Source organism: Hoplias malabaricus, chromosome X1 (genome assembly GCF_029633855.1).
Source record: "Hoplias malabaricus isolate fHopMal1 chromosome X1, fHopMal1.hap1, whole genome shotgun sequence".
In the NCBI taxonomy this organism is placed as follows: domain Eukaryota; kingdom Metazoa; phylum Chordata; class Actinopteri; order Characiformes; family Erythrinidae; genus Hoplias; species Hoplias malabaricus.
Window position 1 is genome coordinate 21,629,559 of NC_089818.1, and position 19,463 is coordinate 21,649,021.

Sequence of the window (19,463 nt, forward strand, 5' to 3'; positions counted from 1 at the left end):
CTCTTGGTTCAAATGTGTTTTTAGACCAAAACCAGTTCTAATGTAGTACTGCGCTGTCTGTGCCGTGCCTCATTGTGTCACAGGTAGTTTTTCTGTCTACCATTTTACCAAAGGCCCAAAACTGCACTGAACACAATTAGTACAACACAGTGTGAAGAGAGTTGACCACTGGAGCACAGCACTGAAAAGACTTACAGCATGTGAATGTTTAGTTGGTGTTTCTCTGTGGTTTGTGGACTTCCTGCATCACCACCGCTGTTTTACTGTGGCTTTAAACAACAGTAGTTTACATTTTCAAGTAAATTTATTAAAAAAATTCAAACAAAACCTTGTGCAGTCAACAATCACTTAATTAAATATTTACAGATGTTACACACACACACACACACACACACTCAAAACATACTTATACACACACACAAACACATCAAACTTATACACACACACACATCAAACTTATACACACAAGGTTATAGTGGCAACAACAATTGCAAGCTACATACATTCAGATGAGAAAATGTTACAGTAAACTCTCAGTTTAAGATTTTGTGACAAGGCTTTTCTAACACAAGGATCTAAGAAAACAAGAAAATGACACAGTGAAGTACAGCTAAGAAACTGTAACAGGAAGAAAGATTTAAATAAAAACACACAGCAGTGTTTTCAAATAATTTCTGACCTGTATTCAGTTCAAAACAAAACAACAAAAGACAGGAAACACTTGGATAGGTTTAATATTGGAACATACTGTCCTCTTATGAACTAGCACCATGTCCAAACGTTCAGATTTCAGTTGGTCCAACAATAAAAAAGTTGTTTTAAACTGTGACAGCTGTAATTAACTGTATGAGTTTAAGATGATTTCCTGAGTCTTCCTCTGATGTGGACAGTGATGACTGCAGACACCATGAGGATCAGAGCAGTGGAAAACAGCACAATCTTCAGTAAACACACAGATACACCAGCAGAGGAAGACACTGAGTCTGAAACACACAACACACACAAATTAAGTAAGTCACCCAACTGTCTACACCAAAGATTAAATATATATTTTTACTTCACTTACTATTAATTTAAATACTTATTTATTTCTCTATTTTCTATTATCTGCATGTCCTTGTCTTTCCAGTAGGGTCTCCCATGGTGAAAAGTTTTGGAGTGAAGATGCAGACAAACACGATCCAAGAAGCACCCCTATGAACAGCCTAAAAGGAAAAAAAGTGTACCGTTACCTGGACCTACCCCTGGAGCCAGGCCTGAGTGTAGCGTCCGATGGTGAGCCCACGTAACCCGGCTGGTCTCAGCCCAAAAACGCAGTGTGGGAGGATCATGTGGGCTCACCACCAACAAGATCCAGAGTAGGGGTGCAGTGCAATGCCCATCGAGCACAGAGCGAGCTGAAGGGGCCCCTGGCATTGTGGAACTTGGCAGCGGAAACTGGTTCTTGGCACGTGGAATGTAACCTCACTGAGGGGGAAAGAGCCAGAGCTGGTGAGTGAGGTTGAGAGATACCAGCTAGATACAGTTAGGCTCACTTTACTTCAGAGCTTACGTTGGCAATGACTGGGAAACCTGGAGAGGAGTGATTGGGAGGAACGGCCTCCTGATCTGAACCTGAGAGATGTATTGTTATTTGACTTCTGTGCTAGTCATTGTTTGTCTGTAACAAACTCCATGTTCGAACACAAGGTGAATCATTAGTGTACCTGGTACCAAAGCATCCTGGGCCAAAGGTCAATGATTGACTTTGTGGTCGTGTCTTCTGACCTGAGGCCATATGTTTTGGACACTCAGGTAAAGAGAGGGGCGTTTCGTTGGGCGTTGGAAGGAGCACTTTGAGGAACCTTTAAACCCGACAGACATTGCATCCGAGTGTGAAGCAGTGGTTGCCATGGTTATCTACCGGAAACTGGTTGCAGGCTCCTTTCAGGTCGGGGGTGAGAACCTGCCCCAAGTGAAGGAGTTCAAGTATCTCGGGATCTTGTTCACGAGTGATGGGAAGAGGGATTGTGAGGGTGACCATTGGTTAGGTGCAGCGTCTGCAGTAATGCAGTTGTGGTGAAGAGAGAGCTGAGCCATAAAGCAAAGCTCTCAATTTACCATCTGTCTACGTCCCCACTCTCACCTAAGGTCATGAGCTCTGGGCAATGACTGAAAGAACGAGATCGCGGATACAAGTGGACGAAATGAGTTTTCTCTGACGGTTGCTGGGCGAACTCTCCGTGATCGTGAGAGGAGCTCAGTGATTCGGGAGGAGCTCGAAGTAGAGTCACTACTCCTTCATGTTGAGAGGAGCCAGCTGAGGTTGTTTGGACAAATAATAACGATGCTTCCTGGATGCCTCCCACTGGAGGTATACTAGTCACGTCCAACTGGAAGAAGGCCCCAGGGTTGACCCAGGACACACTAGAGGAATTATATCACCTGGCAGGCCTGGGAACGCTTGGGGATCCCCCAAGAGGAGCTGGTGGAAATTGCAAGGGACAGAGATGCCTGGGCATCTTTACTCACCCTGGGCCTCTTTACTCACCCTGTTGTCACTATGACCCTGAAATTGATTAAGATTTTTCTTTTTTTAATGGTTTTGAAGCATGAATCTTGTCATTAACTAAATATTTTGCTAAAGTCTATGAGCCCAAAGCTGTGTTTCTTTTTTCACTTCCATCGTTACATTTGGCAAATTTGAACGGTGTGTAAACAAAATGGTTTACAATGGAAATGAAAATACCTGCTGAATGTTTCTTGATGGTGATGAAGACAACAATGACTGTAAGAATGATTAAACCCACTGAAATCAAGGCAAACCTAAGCCAGTTTGTTCCTTTGCCAATTTTCTGATTATTGTCTGAGCCTAATGCTATAAAACAACAGTAAGTAATCTTACAAATTAAATGAAAAATGGATTTTTATAACAGAATATACTTCAACATGTGTTTACACCTTTTTCACCACAGAATCGTCTCATCTCCAAAACAGCGTTCTTCCAGCTGACTTGGTTGCTATGGTTACAGATGATGGAACGTTCGTTGATAAACACTGAGAGGACAGTGTTTCCACTTTGTGCCTCTGTCTTCTCTTGGCAGGTTTTGTTATAACACATGAAGTTAATGGAGAGGTCATCACTTCTGCAGGAGACTGTGATGTTACAAAGGTCACTGCTTGACTCCTTTGGGAATGCACTAAGAACTGGAGCCTCCACTGGATCTGAGGTAGACACACACACACACACACACACACACACACACACACACCAACAATAATTAATTCCTATCACGACCGTGGCACAGAGAAGTCTTAAAATTCCTAAAAAAGGTTTTATTAAGGTTACAAACTGCAGTAAACTCAGTTTAAGTTGAGTTAGGGGTCTTTGTCACAAAGTATGCCATCACACTCTAATGATGGAGTCAGTATTTTAGAATCTGCATTAATTATCAGGAGATCTCAGAGGTGTGCTGCAATCAGGAGTGGACAAAGTACACAAACCATGTACTTGGGTTAATTCACTGTTGCTCAAGTTAAAATAGTACTCCAGTAAATTAAGTCCTTGTCCTAGATTTCCTCTTGAGTAAAAGTACAAATGTATGTTCCTTCAAATGTATGTAAATGTGCATCTGAAATGTTATACATTTATATAGCATTAAACCACTCATCTCAATGTAAAGGTGTAGTGAAGTTAAGGCGTCCTGAGCAGAGAAAGAAGACACACTGTGCTCTGTTTTGCTGTTCTCAAGGCCTTGCTTCTCTCTCTCGGGACGGCTTATAGTCCATGTGCAAATTTGCCCTTCTCCCCACACGTTTATTTTGTCCTCCCCAATAAGGTGCCACCCAGAAAGCACTTGTACTTAAGAATCAAAATGAAAAATATCATGATTTGTATGGCTCCAGTGTCCTTTTATAATTTTTGTAATGACTCATTAATCGAGGGATAAAGCATAAAACACTCAAGGCAATCTTTGTCCATTACGTAAAAATTAATTGCTCTGAAATTGTTTTATGAACACGCCGTTTTGTAACAAAGTACATCTCATAATGTAGTGGAGTAAAATGTATGATATTTGACTTTGAAATGTAGTTAAGATAAAATAAAAAAATTAAAACAATTCAGTAAATTACAGACACACAAAAAAAAACTACATAAATACAGTAACACATTAGATTTACTTCATTACTCTCCACCACATCCCACCACCTTCCAGCCCATAATCTAAAGCCCTGCTGAGATTGAAAGAGCTTCTCAGGGGAAGGTTGTTCTGTAAATAAAATGATGAACCCAGAGTGTGTTATAGTTTATAAAGGAAGTGTTAGTTACTGAAACAAGCTGCAGCTGCTGTCCACCGCAGGTCCTCAGCACAGTGTCATGGGGCACATTGGCTAAAGTTTCATTGCTGGACACACATCAGTTCTCCTCCATTTCAGGGGAGTCCAAACCCTGTCTAACCAGCCTCGCTTCATGCCAAAGATTAGTAATGAAAAAGTAATGAAGTACAATGTATACACCATCAGTGTATTTTTATCTGTACTTTTTACTCACTACATTTTGCAAACATTACCACAGCAATGCCATTGTCAAACATTCTCAGGTTTAAAAACATCATTGGCCGAGCAGAGCAGGCAGCAGGCAGCAGATGGCTATTTTTAGAACTATTAAACACTATTGAATATATGTAAATTCTTACTCTGTGGCATATCCTCATGATCCACATCACACACGTGCAAAATCACTACTGGAGGCAGCATATATGTCAGTATAATGTTTATGTGAGTGGAGGATAATGTAACTGCCCCTAATGAAGCTCCAGAATGTTATAATGTCCTGCTGCCCTTGAGGCAGATCCTGAAGAAGTACTTTCCTGCACATTTGAGTTCTGGCTGCTGTCTCTGAAGGCACTACAGAATGTTTTACAATAACGCTCTGCTTCCTCTGAGTCAGTTACTAAGACAAAGTCAAAAAGTGCTGTTGCTGTTTCGGAGGAAGCAGAGCATTATTGTGAAATCTCAAGCTGTTTTCCTTTTGGTCAGAAGTTGGTTTACAGTTTTTATTAAAGAGCAGCGTTTGTTATATGTACATTTCTTGAAGTGCGATATTAGCCTGTTGCTTGTAATTAAGATACTGTCTCAGTTGGTGGCACTTTTGATGGTTGAGTTATATAAGCATTTAAAGTATGTGTCATATTCACATTTTTCCCAGGTTACTTCACACGTCTAACAGTGAATTTCATCCCACACCTTCATCATTTCTCTCACACATTTAGTCTAAATACTTAGAGACAAATACGTTTAGGAAATGTCCTGCCCTTGATGCTATTTGATCTTTCACTTATTGTATCTTCTCAGTGGTGTGTACACAATTTTTACTGCAACTATTTTCCACATGCTGTGTTACTAATGATGGATTTCTTTATTAGATGCTTCATGCTTTAGATGTTTTTAGTGTATTAATGACTGAAATTCTAAATGTAGATTTAGACATCTTTTGTGTACATCAGTGATTATTGTATTTTTACAGTAATTTTATTCTTGACAGTTTCTGGTCTGTACACAATCACTGCAGTGTTCTGTACACTGATGTACAGCAGTTCCTGTAAAAATGCAGTGAATGTATTTACTGTAAATGCAAACATTTACAGTGAATTATTGTATTATGCAATTACCATGTTATTCTGTAAATTTAAATTAGTCGTGCTCCTGTAAAAAAAAAAAACAAAAAACAAAAAAAAAAACAGTAAAGTGCTGGGAACTCTGTTGCCAGTATTTACTGTAAAATGTACAATAATTCTTCATTCATATAACAAACATTCAAACAAACAGTTCCTTTAAATCTTTGTGCAATTTCATTACATTACACTTCTCCCAGTTCTCATACTTGCATTTCCACAATAATAATAAAAAAAGAAAAATCAGTGGATTTTCCCTTTCATCAGTTCAAACATGTGATAATAAACATGATCCACTACCAGTACCAGAGATTCTCACAGACAGCTGTAGAGTATTTACACATGAGCAGCAGCACTGCATTATCTTTATGAAGTCTCCAGTTCTCTGTGATTCCTTTATGAATAAATAATAATGTTGGAATTTTAGTTAATGACTGAAATGTGACCATTCCTCAGCAGCTGTTACTTGTTTTTAACTGGCCACTGTTGGACAGGCCGCTCTGGCTGAATTTAATTTCTAAAACGCTTAAGATTTGTAAGTCATATATTAATGAACAAAACATCAGACACATGATTTAATATATATATTAAACATAGTAAAATATTACTTCATAATACACTGTGTATGTACATATTTACCCAGAGTGTTTACACAGATATGAGTTGAGTTTGTTTAGGGGACGTATAAATAAATATTACACAAGTTCGGATACATTAGTGCATTAATAATAATAATTCTATTTTACTATGGATTTATAACACTGTGCTCTTTAAATGTGTTCATTTGTACAATATTTCCTCTTTTTATAAAAGATCTTCAGTCTCCACAGGCCCAGTGTGTGCTGAAAGTGCAGTGCTTTAACAACAACAGTGTTCACTGATATACTGTAACACTTACCCAACACTGAGAGCGTATACACTGCAACTACTGAGCCTTTGTCACCTGCTGCTATCGCTTCATAGAGTCCACTATCAGTCTTCTGTAAGTTCTTCAGTGTCAGGCTGTAGGTTTCATTATTGAACTCCCATCTGTCTTTGAGACGGGGAGAGGGTGTGATGTCTTTATATTTCTTTAAATATTCTAGAACATTTTCATTTTTATTAAACCTCCAGAATAATGTTCTAAACTCTGGTACAGGCTCCTGTGTGTGCAGCTGAACTGAGTCACCAACCGACACAAACACATCACTGCACTCTGTAGAGAAAGAAAATACCTTTAATTAATAATTACTCAGGTACTTTAAGTAAATACAGCAGTAAAATTAATTTAATTAAAAATGTATCTTAGATGTTTAGTACCAATAATAATGATTAATTAGTGAATGTAATTCCATATTAAAAACATGTTAGTCCTGTTAAAGGTCTTCAACTAGTAACAGTGTCTCTTTATTTAGTCTACAGCTGTTTGTTCAGATTGACACTCAGCAGGTGAAGTGAGAAACAACTGTGGAAAATTCTGGCTTTAAACATTACACCAATCAATATTTAATTATTAGGCTTAGGTTTAAACCTAGGTTTACTTCAGTCAGGTCAGCGCTCTCTTCCTTAGGTTACAGCTGTACACCTTTGTTCCAGTGAAATATTTGCTGATGTTCTAATTTGAAAAGAATAGAAGTAAATATGGCCCTGTTTATCAGGTTCAGTGCTCGGGTTCTGTTTGTGTTTGACATTAAAACTAAAGAAAAAGAATAAAATAAAACATTTCTCTAAATATTTGTACAGTCCACATTTTATTAGAATGTGCTTCAAATAAAATTAATTGTATATAAATATAAATAAATCAAACCAAATCATATGTACATTAATGTGCAGAAGTGTGTTCTGTGTAAAGGACGTGTTTATTTATTTTCACTTATTCATCAAGTAAACATCTTCACACACTACTCCATCTGACTGTGTGTTAACTGTAATTTAACATGTGTTTAATTTGTTATTGAGTTTAAAATATCATTTAATTTAAGCCCAACCTCTACACAGCAGTGTCATGAAGTGTCAACAACGTCAGCATCGTCTGTAAAACTGACCCTCCTCAGAAATGATACATTACTCAGACACTAAACACTTCAGAGGTTCATTTCAGAGATGTTCAGTTCTTACCTGTGTTGGAGCTCAGAGTGAACAGAGTGAAGATCAGCTGGAGCATCAGCGCCATGTTACAGTTTATGAGAAGCTTCGCTTTTAGAAGGAAAAAGGAAGCTCTGAATAATCCCTCCTCTGTCCGTTTGGTTCATTACAATAACTGTGAAAACACCCCAAGAGGCTTTCATTGTTTCTTTCTAACTCATAAAGACAAAGATAAATACAATGTAATTAAAACAAAACAAAGACAGGGCCCAGACATTTTGGATCTGTATTTTATGAAGAATGTGCTCTTGAGGAACAGAGAGGATGATGCAGACTTTTCTCTTTTGAGAGATTTATTAAATTATTATTTGAATGCAGTTTTCTCTGGTGGAATTTTAGTGGGTGGGACTAAGTGTGGTTTATGTGATGTCAGATCTGCCACAGAACCAATAAGAGTGATATGATGACATCACTCACCTCCCTAAAGACACACTGTCTTCCAGTCCATTTGGCCTCTAAAGCCCTGTTGGGGGTGACAGAGCTTCTCAGGGGAAAGCTATTATGTAACATGTCACATGTCTCTACAGCAATGGAAATCATGAACCTAATTATAATATTGAACTGTGTTATAATTTATAAAGGAAGTGTTAGTTACTGAAACAAGCTGCAGCTTCTGTCCACCGCAGGTCCTCAGCACGGTGTCATGGGGGACATTGGCTAAAGTTTCATTGCTGGACACCTCTCAGTTCTCCTCCACTTCAGGGGACTCCAAACCCTGGCTAACCAGGCTAGCTTCATGCTAATACTACTGCTGCTCTCCTGATGCTGTGTTTGCAATAAGACGACAATGCCACTGTCAAACATTCACAGATTTGAAATGCTCTGTCTCAGCAGAGCAGGCAGCATTAACACTGATAGAATATAACATTGGTTACAGTGTAAAACACATTCGTAAAATTTACGGTAAAATACTTGTAGCTGTGTGTCACCGTAAAATGTACGGTCACGATTTTAGCAATCATAAATTTAAGAACTGTTTTGTTTACAGTACATTTGTGTTAAAAAAAAAAAAAAAAAAAAACAGATATACACTGTAAAAAACATGGTATTTACATAAAAATAACAAAGAAACAGTGTTTTGCTGTAAAATTAACATGTAAATTGTGTGACAAATTAGAGAAAGGAGACTGAGATATAGCCATATTTAGATATAGCCAAACTGCATCCTGTATTCAGCCCTTAAAAGTAGATATTGCTGAAAGGACTAAAGAAATGTTTGGTATCTGGGTGCCACACGCGGAACACAGGCTGATGGTGAACTTTCCTGACCAACACACATCTCGACGTAATATGCACAGAAACACAAACACACACAATGATCACCCCAATGCAACCCAAAATCAGTACGTCTCAAAGACAGAAAAAACAAAGAAACTCTGAAAATCACAGAAAATATGAAGAAGCAAAGCATGCTGGGAGCTCCCTAATGAGTCTCAGCTCCTCCCAGTCCTTGGACACTTGTACCGTCCCCAATGGTGTGTGTGTTTAACAATGAAATAATGTATATTTTACAGTAAAGAGATGTAAAAATTGTATTTTGGCTGATAAATTATTTACGGTATTTCACTGTTACAGAAACTGTTTTCAACCTTTTATGAGTTTACAGTCATTTACTGTCATGATTTTACAGTTTTCCACCGTACAATTCACAGACATTTTTTACAGTGTAGATCTGGCAGATCTTATCTCATTCATAATATTTACTTTGTTCAGTATGGGTTTGTGTAAGTTTTTTACTACTCACATCTCACAAATGAACTTAAGAATTTCTACACTTTCTTCAAATATTTAAAAAGAGAAATATAGACAAAAATATACAGAATCATTGTGAGTATACTTTTGTGGACCTGTAAGCACAATAAATACATCACTTTGTGTTCTAACTTTGTGTCTGAAAGTTTAGTTGTTGTTTCTCTGCGGTTTGTTCACGTTCTGTTTATCACGTTCCTGCTCTATGCCCTGACTTCCTCCTTCACCATCACTTCCCCATTGTGGCTTTAAAAAGCAGTAGTTTAGAATTTCAAGTAAATGTATAAAAAAAAGAAGAATATATATATATTGCACTTTTCAAAACAATTAAACTTCGTAATAAATAGACAGTAAATCGTTCTGAGCTGGCAGTAGTTGTGTAATAACAAGCCTAAACAGGTGTAACTACTCACACAGAATCACAGCTCTCACACAAATATGAACGGAGAAGCCCATATTTAAATATTCAGGAGGTGATTTACATTGATGATTAATAGGTAAATGTGGCCGTTACGGAAGCGGAACATGGGGCTGGTTCACCTGCGCACGTTTTGAAGAAGGTTGTGATTTATGAAGAGAAAACATGAATAAATTAATGATCTGGGGAAAGTAATTGCTATTTTTCTGCTGTTATTTTCTGTTTCTTCACAGCATTGGAAACATTAAATAAACACAGAAACACGAGTCCAGGTAAATTAGAGTATCACAGAGTAGTTCATCGATTTAACTATGGTTATGTTTATAGAAGTAAGATTAAATGTTGGTGTTGCTCGTGCTGAACATTGTTTTTTAATAATAGAGTAATAGTGTTTCTTAAATGTGTATTTATTCATACACTCTCAGAGAAAAGGTACATTAGAGGTACATTAGAGACGCATCATGTCTGCGATGTAAAAACACATGTGGGTTTGTGGGTTTTCTGGGTGAAACTAGGAATAATGAAGATAACCCATGCTGCTGCATTCTAGATCTGGCATAGGCCAGGAAACATAATATAGAAATAATAAAATAGTAAATTATTTATTCAAAAATGTATTATATCAAAAACAGCTCCTTCTTAGAGTGACAAGTTTTTTTTTTTTCTTTTTTTAAACCTGGTTCTCTGCAGTTTACTTGATGTTTAGAATCAATTGCCAGCTCACAACAATTTTCACTGAATATTAAGAAACGTGGAGAGTGTCTGTGATGTCACAACACAAGCGTCACAACAAGGAGGAGCCAGGAGGAGGAGGGAACAAGGTGGGCCCAACTGACTGGGTTTATTTTACATTTGACATCACCATCTCATAACAGCTAATGCTGCTACTCTGTGCCTTTAATATATAATATTCAAGAAAAACCCTCCAATTGCTTGTTAAATTTCCCTGCAACTACAGTACATCGGGATTTAGAAAGCCTCCACAGAAAGCCACAGTCATAGGAAACCTTTTGTACAAATTCAGTATAAAACTGTGAAGTCCGTTATCTATTATTTATTTCAAAGTTCTTTTGAAATACAACAAAATTACAAACATAAATTACAACAAACGAACTACAATTTTTACTGAGTTAATGAGTGAATGATTTAGACAAACTGTATTAAACTAATGAAATAAGGTTAGTTCTGAATATATAAATAGTAGTTTTAAGTACAGTATTCAATGCTCAGCCTCAAACACCATTCATTTGTCATCTTTGCACAGGGGCTCCGTGAAACATGGGGCCAGCGGTAGTTGCTGGTCAATGAGGGAACCATGAGTGGACTTAGAGAACGAAGTGTGTGAAACTGTGAGTTTATGCCATGGAGCATCACCAGTTTGTGTGAAAACAGAATGCTGAGCCTAAATGCAATTAAGGAAATCAAAATGTCCTCTTTTCTCACTGAGCTAATTTTATGTTATGGCTATGATTTAGGAACACACTCTGTAATTCGGGAGGATATGTCAGCCACAATGTCATAGGTCTGTATTTCATAGGTATGTCATAGGTCTATATTTCATCATGCTTTTGATAAATTAATGCTTTTTAAACTTGGTATCTTTTAAATTTAACCCCCCACCCCCCACCCCCGTCTGATTTCAGTGTCCTCTTCTACTGCAAAATGAAAATGTTTCCGTTTGTCTCGCTCCAGCTCAGGGTAGTGTCGTTACTCATTCCCTGTGTTCTCAGCATTTCTTCAGTCTGTAAAAGAAAAAAAAAAACATAACACTGATAGTAAATACATTAATTTATTGTCTGTAACTGCTTATCCATTCACCAGGGGGCAGGGAGCCCTAGCCCTAGACACAGCACCCAGGGAGTAGTTGGGGGCTAGGTGCCTTGCTCAAAGTCACTTCTTTCATGACTTTCCAGCTCTGGGGATCGAAGCCCAGTTAATAAGTTATGATTAATTGCGCATGTGGTTTGACAGCAGGCAAACTTGTGAAAAAACAACACAGTAAATGTGTGCGAAACAAAGCATTTATAAACACCAAGAAATCAGTGCTGTCACCACTGCCACTGTGTTCAGTTTTTGTGGAGACATATGATGTCATGATGTCATATGATGATGGATTTATGGGAAAAGTATAGGGCAAAATATTGACTTCAGAACCAAATGATGTAAATCACTGGATTGACAACATCTGCCCTCTTCTTCACTGTATTATCTGAACAATCGGTCCCTGTTCACCGTTATTAATAAAACTCTACATGGCTACATTGCCGTGTAATCTATGTGAACTCCTGCAACAGTGTTTGTGGCTGAGTAATATACTACCACAATAACACACACATTCCTGCTCTGGCCTGGCCCACATCCGCCATTTTTATGGCACTGCTTACCACATGAGGGCTACCTGTCAGACAGAAGTCACTTTTTTGGGCTACTTTTGGTACAAATGGCCAGTACAGCCACATCTTTGTGAGAAATGGACCAGATCTGCTTTGTGACAGGTGGAACATTCAAAAAATCACTTTAAATATGTGGGCCACCTATGGTTCACATGTAGTTCACCAGCACAGAGAGTGGGTTAACAGTGCCACAGCTTTCCCAGTTGTGGCCCACATCTGGATACGCTCCAGACACACCACACAATAACCCTGAACAGGATGAAGTGGTTACAGAAAATTAAAGATTAAATTAATAATAATAAACAAAAAGACATTTTCCTATAGATAAAACCTAATGTGACTTACAAAACGATGAACTATATAAACTCAAACTAATGAAGGGAGTGCTGTAATTTACTGACCTTTTTCAGAATGGCTGTCTTCAAAGCAGCATCATTCAGATCAATCTCTCCACTAAAGGTAATTTTCAGTCTCTGACTGCGTCTTGGAACTGGAAATAAAGAAATACAAGGTCAGAAAAAACAATACTGTACAGGAACAAAGAGTGTAAATGTGCAGGTACAACAATAGACATCAGGTCCAGTTGTGTTATCAAAGAGGGGCATTTTTCGAATTACAAAACAGTGTCTGTGTTCAGTGTGTGAGATGTGTGTGAGTGTCTTTGTGTGGTGTTTTTCTGAGAGTCAGTGTTTAGTGTGTTTCTGAGTGCCTTATTGTAATACTGGATAATCAGTGTTTTTTTCCAGATTTTGATTTTGAAAGAAATTCTTAGCACACATCAGTGTTGATTTTTCAGGTTTTTCAACTTTTCTGGTCACTTTACAGAGGGCCATAAAGTCAAAGCACAACAACATTTGGGAAGCAAACAATAGATGAGCCCACAACAATATTAAAGGGGATGTATTATACCACTTTTTCCACAAGTGCTGACAGTATTCTGGGGTCTAAATAAAATATCTGTAAAATTCTTTGGTCAAAATACCACCAAGACCAAACACCACAGCAATGCTCTCCACTGTCTAAACGACCCTGTTCAGAATTTCAGAGTTTTGGCACCTGTTTCTTTAAACAAGAATGAAAATGAACCACGTTTTGCTCCAAAGTAAAATGAGCAGAAATGCTGGTTCTTAGACATCACTGCTTTGTTCTCTTCATTCTCCTTTCTAGATTTTATCACTTTCAATCAGTACACTACATTCTTTGTGCTTGTTGTGTATGTTTTGCTCTATTTAACCTCATCTCTGCAGTCTCAGATGAGGAGATGGGACAATTCTAAAGTGTTGCTGTGGCCTTAAGGTTAAAGAAGTGGGCCTGAGGTTGGAGGGTCACTGATTCAATTCCCGGGACTGGTAGAAAAAAAAAATTAGCAAGTTAGCAAGGCACCTAACTGCCCAAACTACTCCGTGGGTGCTGAGGTGGTAGGCAGCCTTCTACTCGGTTTTTGTGTGTGTTCACTGCCCCTGGTGCATGTGTGAAGAATTGCTCACTAGTGTGTGTTCACTACCATGAATGGGTTAAATACAGAGAAGCAATTTCCCTAAGGGGATCAATAAAGGCATTTCTTCTATATAAGTAGCAGCACAAAATCAGAAAGTCTCATTTTATCCCATTGTTTCAGACTAAAACTGACAGGGTTGTTTAGTTTTATTTCACTGTTTATGGTTTGGAAGGTGTAATATCTTGAAAATTAATGTGCTCATGCATTCAAAAAGTATTCATTTTCCCCATAGAACGTTCCCCTTAAACAAACAGATAAACATAAAGCCATCATGGAAGACAATGTTGAGACATCATGGAAGAGACTGACCTTTATAACATATGAACGGTAGCTGTGAGTCACATTGTGTGTCGTCCCACTGTCCTCCCCATACCATTAACATGGTGGCACAGTTTGCGTTTCCGGTTGGGCTCCAGGGTTGTCCCTGCCCCCAGTTGCGGAAGGAGGAGCTCTGCTGGTCAGACCACTTCCAGTTGTCGAAGATGAGGCCGATCCATGCGTAGTCCCCACTGCCGAGAAGAGCCAAAACCTCCTGATTTTCCTCCTCACTATGAATAGTGGCCAGGTCGGTGTAGTACTTTCGGCAGTACGTCTGAGCGTTCATCCACGTCACTTGAGTTTTAATGTGGATGAATGTTTTTTTCAGTTCTGCACACACGCACACACACACACACACACACACACACACACCTTAATTTTTTAGATCATTTGATTTACAGGTCATCATTTGACTACTATCTGAATGCAGGTTTCCCAGGCAAATCATTATTTAACAGCACATCACTAGTGTTGCAGAACTCAAGTCAAGAGTCTGGTCTCAAGACTGTAAACAAATGATCTTGGACTCATTTGGACCTTGGGGTGAGCTAGACTCACGCGCTGTTGAGACCACCCGAGCCCAGTGTGGCCAACAATGTTGGAGGCCAAAATGAGAAATGGATATCAAGGTCGGTAGCATGTAAAAAAAAATAGGACAGTTTTCAAATTTAATAATAAAAATGGATGGAATTGATGTTGTTGGTTTATTTTCAGTTGAATTTATGTGGTGACTTCTGCTTAGGCTTCAGAGAAGAATGGAGACAGAATCAGTTTATTCTTTTTTTTTATCCAGAACATACACTGAATTAATTTGAGTAAGACCATTATATAGTAATTAATAATGATTTTAAGATATAGATAATCGTTCATAATAATTCACTGTTGCATTCTGCCTCTTGCTCTGCATATTGTCACAGTAATTATTAGATGTCTTTAAATACCAAATAAATACTGTCTGGCCTTCTTTGTTTGTCATGGCAACAAATGACTCAACATTTTGATATTTACTTGCACAGTAAAATCAAATCTGTGATCTGAGAAGTGCTTGGACAACAAAAAGGCTAAACATTTCAATTAAATTATCAAGAATATTTGTTTGATATTTTAAAATGTACATAGAACACCTTACAACTGTTTGCTTTTGTAAAGACAATATTTTCTGAGTAGTTTTTCAGGACCATGTTTCAGTGCAATCAGAAAGACCAAATATTTTTTGTCTTAAAGTAATATTTAGTTTGTGATGTTGAGAGAGAGGTTTGTCATATTATTTACTTGACAAAGATGCTCAAATTTTATTCATTTCCCAGAGCGCTTTCCCCACACATTTGAATGAAAATCAGGTTTTATGTAGTGGGAAACCTACACTGGATAAACCACTTAAGAAAATACAAAGTGATGTTGACAGCCTTAAAGGATAATGCTAGACACACCCACAAAATATAATTGCTCTATACCTAATTATTTCACACATGTCACTTCTCTGGCTATTTGAGAAACAAATAGAAATGTTCTTTGAATTAATTAATTCATTCATTATCTGTAACCCTTATCCAGTTCAGGGTCGCGGTGGGTCCAGAGCCTATCTGGAATCATTGGGCACAAGGCAGGAATACACCCTGGAGGGGGCGCCAGTCCTTCACAGGGCAACACAGACACACACACACACATTCACTCACACACTCACACCTACGGACACTTTTGAGTTGCCAATCCACCTACCAATGTGTGTTTTTGGAGCATGGGAGGAAACCAAAGCACCCGGAGGAAACCCACACTGACACAGTGAGAACACATCAAACTCCTCACAGACAATCACTCAGAGGAAACCCACGCAGACACAGGGAGAACACACCACACTCCTCACAGACAGTCACCCAGAGGAAACCCACGCAGACACAGGGAGAACACACCACACTCCTCACAGAGAGTCACCTGGAGGAAACCCACGCAGACACAGGAAGAACACACCCCACTCCTCACAGACAGTCACCCGGAGGAAACCCACGTAGACACAGGAAGAACACACCACACTCCTCACAGACAGTCACCCGGAGGAAACCCACGCAGACACAGGGAGAACGCACCACACTCTTCACAGACATTCACCCGGAGGAAACTCACGCAGACACAGGGAGAACACACCACACTCCTCACAGACAGTCACCCGGAGGAAACCCACGCAGACACAGGGAGAACGCACCACACTCTTCACAGACATTCACCCGGAGGAAACTCACGCAGACACAGGGAGAACACACCACACTCCTCACAGACAGTCACCCGGAGGAAACCCACGCAGACACAGGGAGAACGCACCACACTCTTCACAGACAGTCACCCGGAGGAAACTCACGCAGACACAGGGAGAACACACCACACTCCTCACAGACAGTCACCCGGAGGAAACCCACGCAGACACAGGGAGAACGCACCACACTCTTCACAGACATTCACCCGGAGGAAACTCACGCAGACACAGGGAGAACACACCACACTCCTCACAGACAGTCACCTGGAGGAAACCCACGCGGACACAGAGAGAACACACCTCACTCTTCACAGACATTCACCCGGAGGAAACTCACGCAGACACAGGGAGAACACACCACACTCCTCACAGACAGTCACCCGGAGGAAACCCACACAGACACAGGGAGAACACACCTCACTCCTCACAGACACTCACCCGGAGGAAACCCACACGGACACAGGGAGAACACACCCCACTCCTCACAGACAGTCACCCGGAGGAAACCCACGCGGACACAGGGAGAACACACCTCACTCCTCACAGACACTCACCCGGAGGAAACCCACGCAGACACAAGGAGAACACACCACACTCCTCACAGACAGTCACCCGGAGGAAACCCACGCAGACACAAGGAGAACACACCACACTCCTCACAGACAGTCACCCGGAGGAAACCCAGGCAGACACAGAGAGAACACACCACACTCCTCACAGACAGTCACCTGGAGGAAACCCACGCAGACACAGGGAGAACACACCACACTCCTCACAGACAGTCACCCGGAGGAAACCCACACAGACACAGGGAGAACACACCACACTCCTCACAGACAGTCATCCGGAGGAAACCCACGGAGACACAGGGAGAACACACCACACTCCTCACAGACAGTCACCCGAAGGAAACCCACGTAAACACAGGGAGAACACACCACACTCCTCACAGACAGTCACCCGGAGGAAACCCACGTAGACACAGGGAGAACACACCACACTCCTCACAGATAGTCACCTGGAGGAAACACACACAGACACAGGGAGAACACACCACACTCCTCACAGACAGTCACCCGGAGGAAACCCACGCAGACACAGGGAGAACACACCACACTCCTCACAGACAGTCACCCGGAGGAAACCCACACAGACACAGGGAGAACACACCACACTCCTCACAGACAGTCATCCGGAGGAAACCCACGGAGACACAGGGAGAACACACCACACTCCTCACAGACAGTCACCCGAAGGAAACCCACGTAAACACAGGGAGAACACACCACACTCCTCACAGACAGTCACCCGGAGGAAACCCACACAGACACAGGAAGAACACACCACACTCCTCACAGACAGTCACCCAGAGGAAACCCACATAGACACAGGGAGAACACACCACACTCCTCACAGACAGTCACCCGGAGGAAACCCACACAGACACAGGGAGAACACACCACACTCCTCACAGACAGTCACCCGGAGAAAACCCACACAGACACAGGGAGAACACACCACACTCCTCACAGACAGTCATCCGGAGGAAACCCATGCAGACACAGGGAGAACACACCACACTCTCCACAGACAGTCACCCGGAGTGGGAATCGAATCCACAGCTTCCAGGTCCCTGTGGCGACTGTGTGACTGCGACACTACCTGCGACAACCTGTTCTTAGAATGGTATGTAAACCTCCTGGGTTATATTACACAGTCACAGTAAGAAAACACATCTCCTGCTGAAATCGAAGTAAAATTACTGGGACTTTCCAGCACATTTTAGAGCACTCACTGTATGTATGCAGAGTTCAAAACGTTGGATGTGCACAGGCCACTTTTGCTGCATTAAGATGTGCAGATGTCTTTTTACTCTCAAAGATGTGGTAACTACCAAAGAAAATAAACATATGTGGTGTACAAGTGCTTGCATAGGACTGCATTTAATTTGTACACTTTTGAGGTCCCCTGGTTTGTACCACTGACATTCTAAGTTGCCAGATTTCACTCCTGTTGACTTTGTTATTTTACACAAACACATTAGGCTAAAACTTTTTTAATACCCCACAAACAGAGCTCAGTATTTAACTGTGTTCATTCATATATTGTAACTCACCACTGTAGCAAACAAATGTAATTAACTCGGTGCAGTCTACATCAATCCACCCGGTAAACTGTTTAAACACCCCTCCACAGATTCCATCGTAGTCTCCATTGTCAGGTTCTGGAGCATGCCAGTTGATGTAGTCTAAGGCGTCTCCAGAAGACCAGCCCCAGCGTCTTGGGGGGATTTTGCTGAGCCCAATCCATGAAGAGCCATTGTACTTTGGGGCTAAACCGTCTCTTATCCGCACCATCTCCTTCATGTTATCTACAGTAACCAGGTCAGTGTAGTGCTGTCTGCAGTAGCTCTGAGCCTTCACCCAAGTCAAATTCTGATTCACAAAGTAGTAGTAGTACTTCATTAGAGCTGAAGATGTACTGAAGTGACCTACAGAGACTGAAACACACTTATTTATGTGTCATTAAAGAAAAGATAAAAACATGCATGATGAACTGGCAACTCAGTCTGTTTTTTTTCTTCATTTTAGAGCTCAGCTAAGTGCTTTTCAATATTATATATATATATATATATATATATGCGCAGCATAGTGTTCATTCAGAAATGCAGAACACATACCTGAGATCAGCAGCACTAAAATCAACCTCTTGTCCATGTCTCAGGTCTTTCTTGTGTGTTGTGTCCAGCAGAACGCATTCAGGTGAAGCCCATCAGTCTTATTTGCCAAGGGAATTTGAATAGTCCTTCAGTTTGTCCTTCAGAGCACATTTGTGCATTTTTAAAAGTAAAATGAAGTCTTTAAATGGGCTTTAATATGAAAATGTCATTTTATTTTAAAATGAAATAAAAACAAATGAATCTGTGATTTGTTATTTTTGTTGTACCAGTAATTAAACGACATAAAAATTAAATAATATAAAAACATTACAAACATGAGTGTGTTTTCTATTTTTAATCAATGCAAATCTTGGTGCCTGCAACAGTACACTCCAAAAGGCA

The 19,463-nt window shown here is 40.1% G+C and overlaps 1 protein-coding gene across 1 annotated transcript; it reads right to left on the minus strand.

Moving 5' to 3' along the window:
* Positions 1-417: 417 nt before the first annotated feature.
* LOC136676019 (CD48 antigen-like) lies at positions 418-7,851 on the minus strand. The gene is made up of 4 exons (XM_066652868.1): positions 7,752-7,851; positions 6,553-6,849; positions 2,941-3,204; positions 418-983 (listed from the first exon to the last, which is right to left on the minus strand). Exons 1-4 carry the CDS (start codon positions 7,804-7,806, stop codon positions 853-855), a joined length of 747 nt encoding a protein of 248 aa, XP_066508965.1. The 5' UTR covers positions 7,807-7,851; the 3' UTR covers positions 418-852.
* Between the last annotated feature and the right edge of the window lie 11,612 nt (positions 7,852-19,463).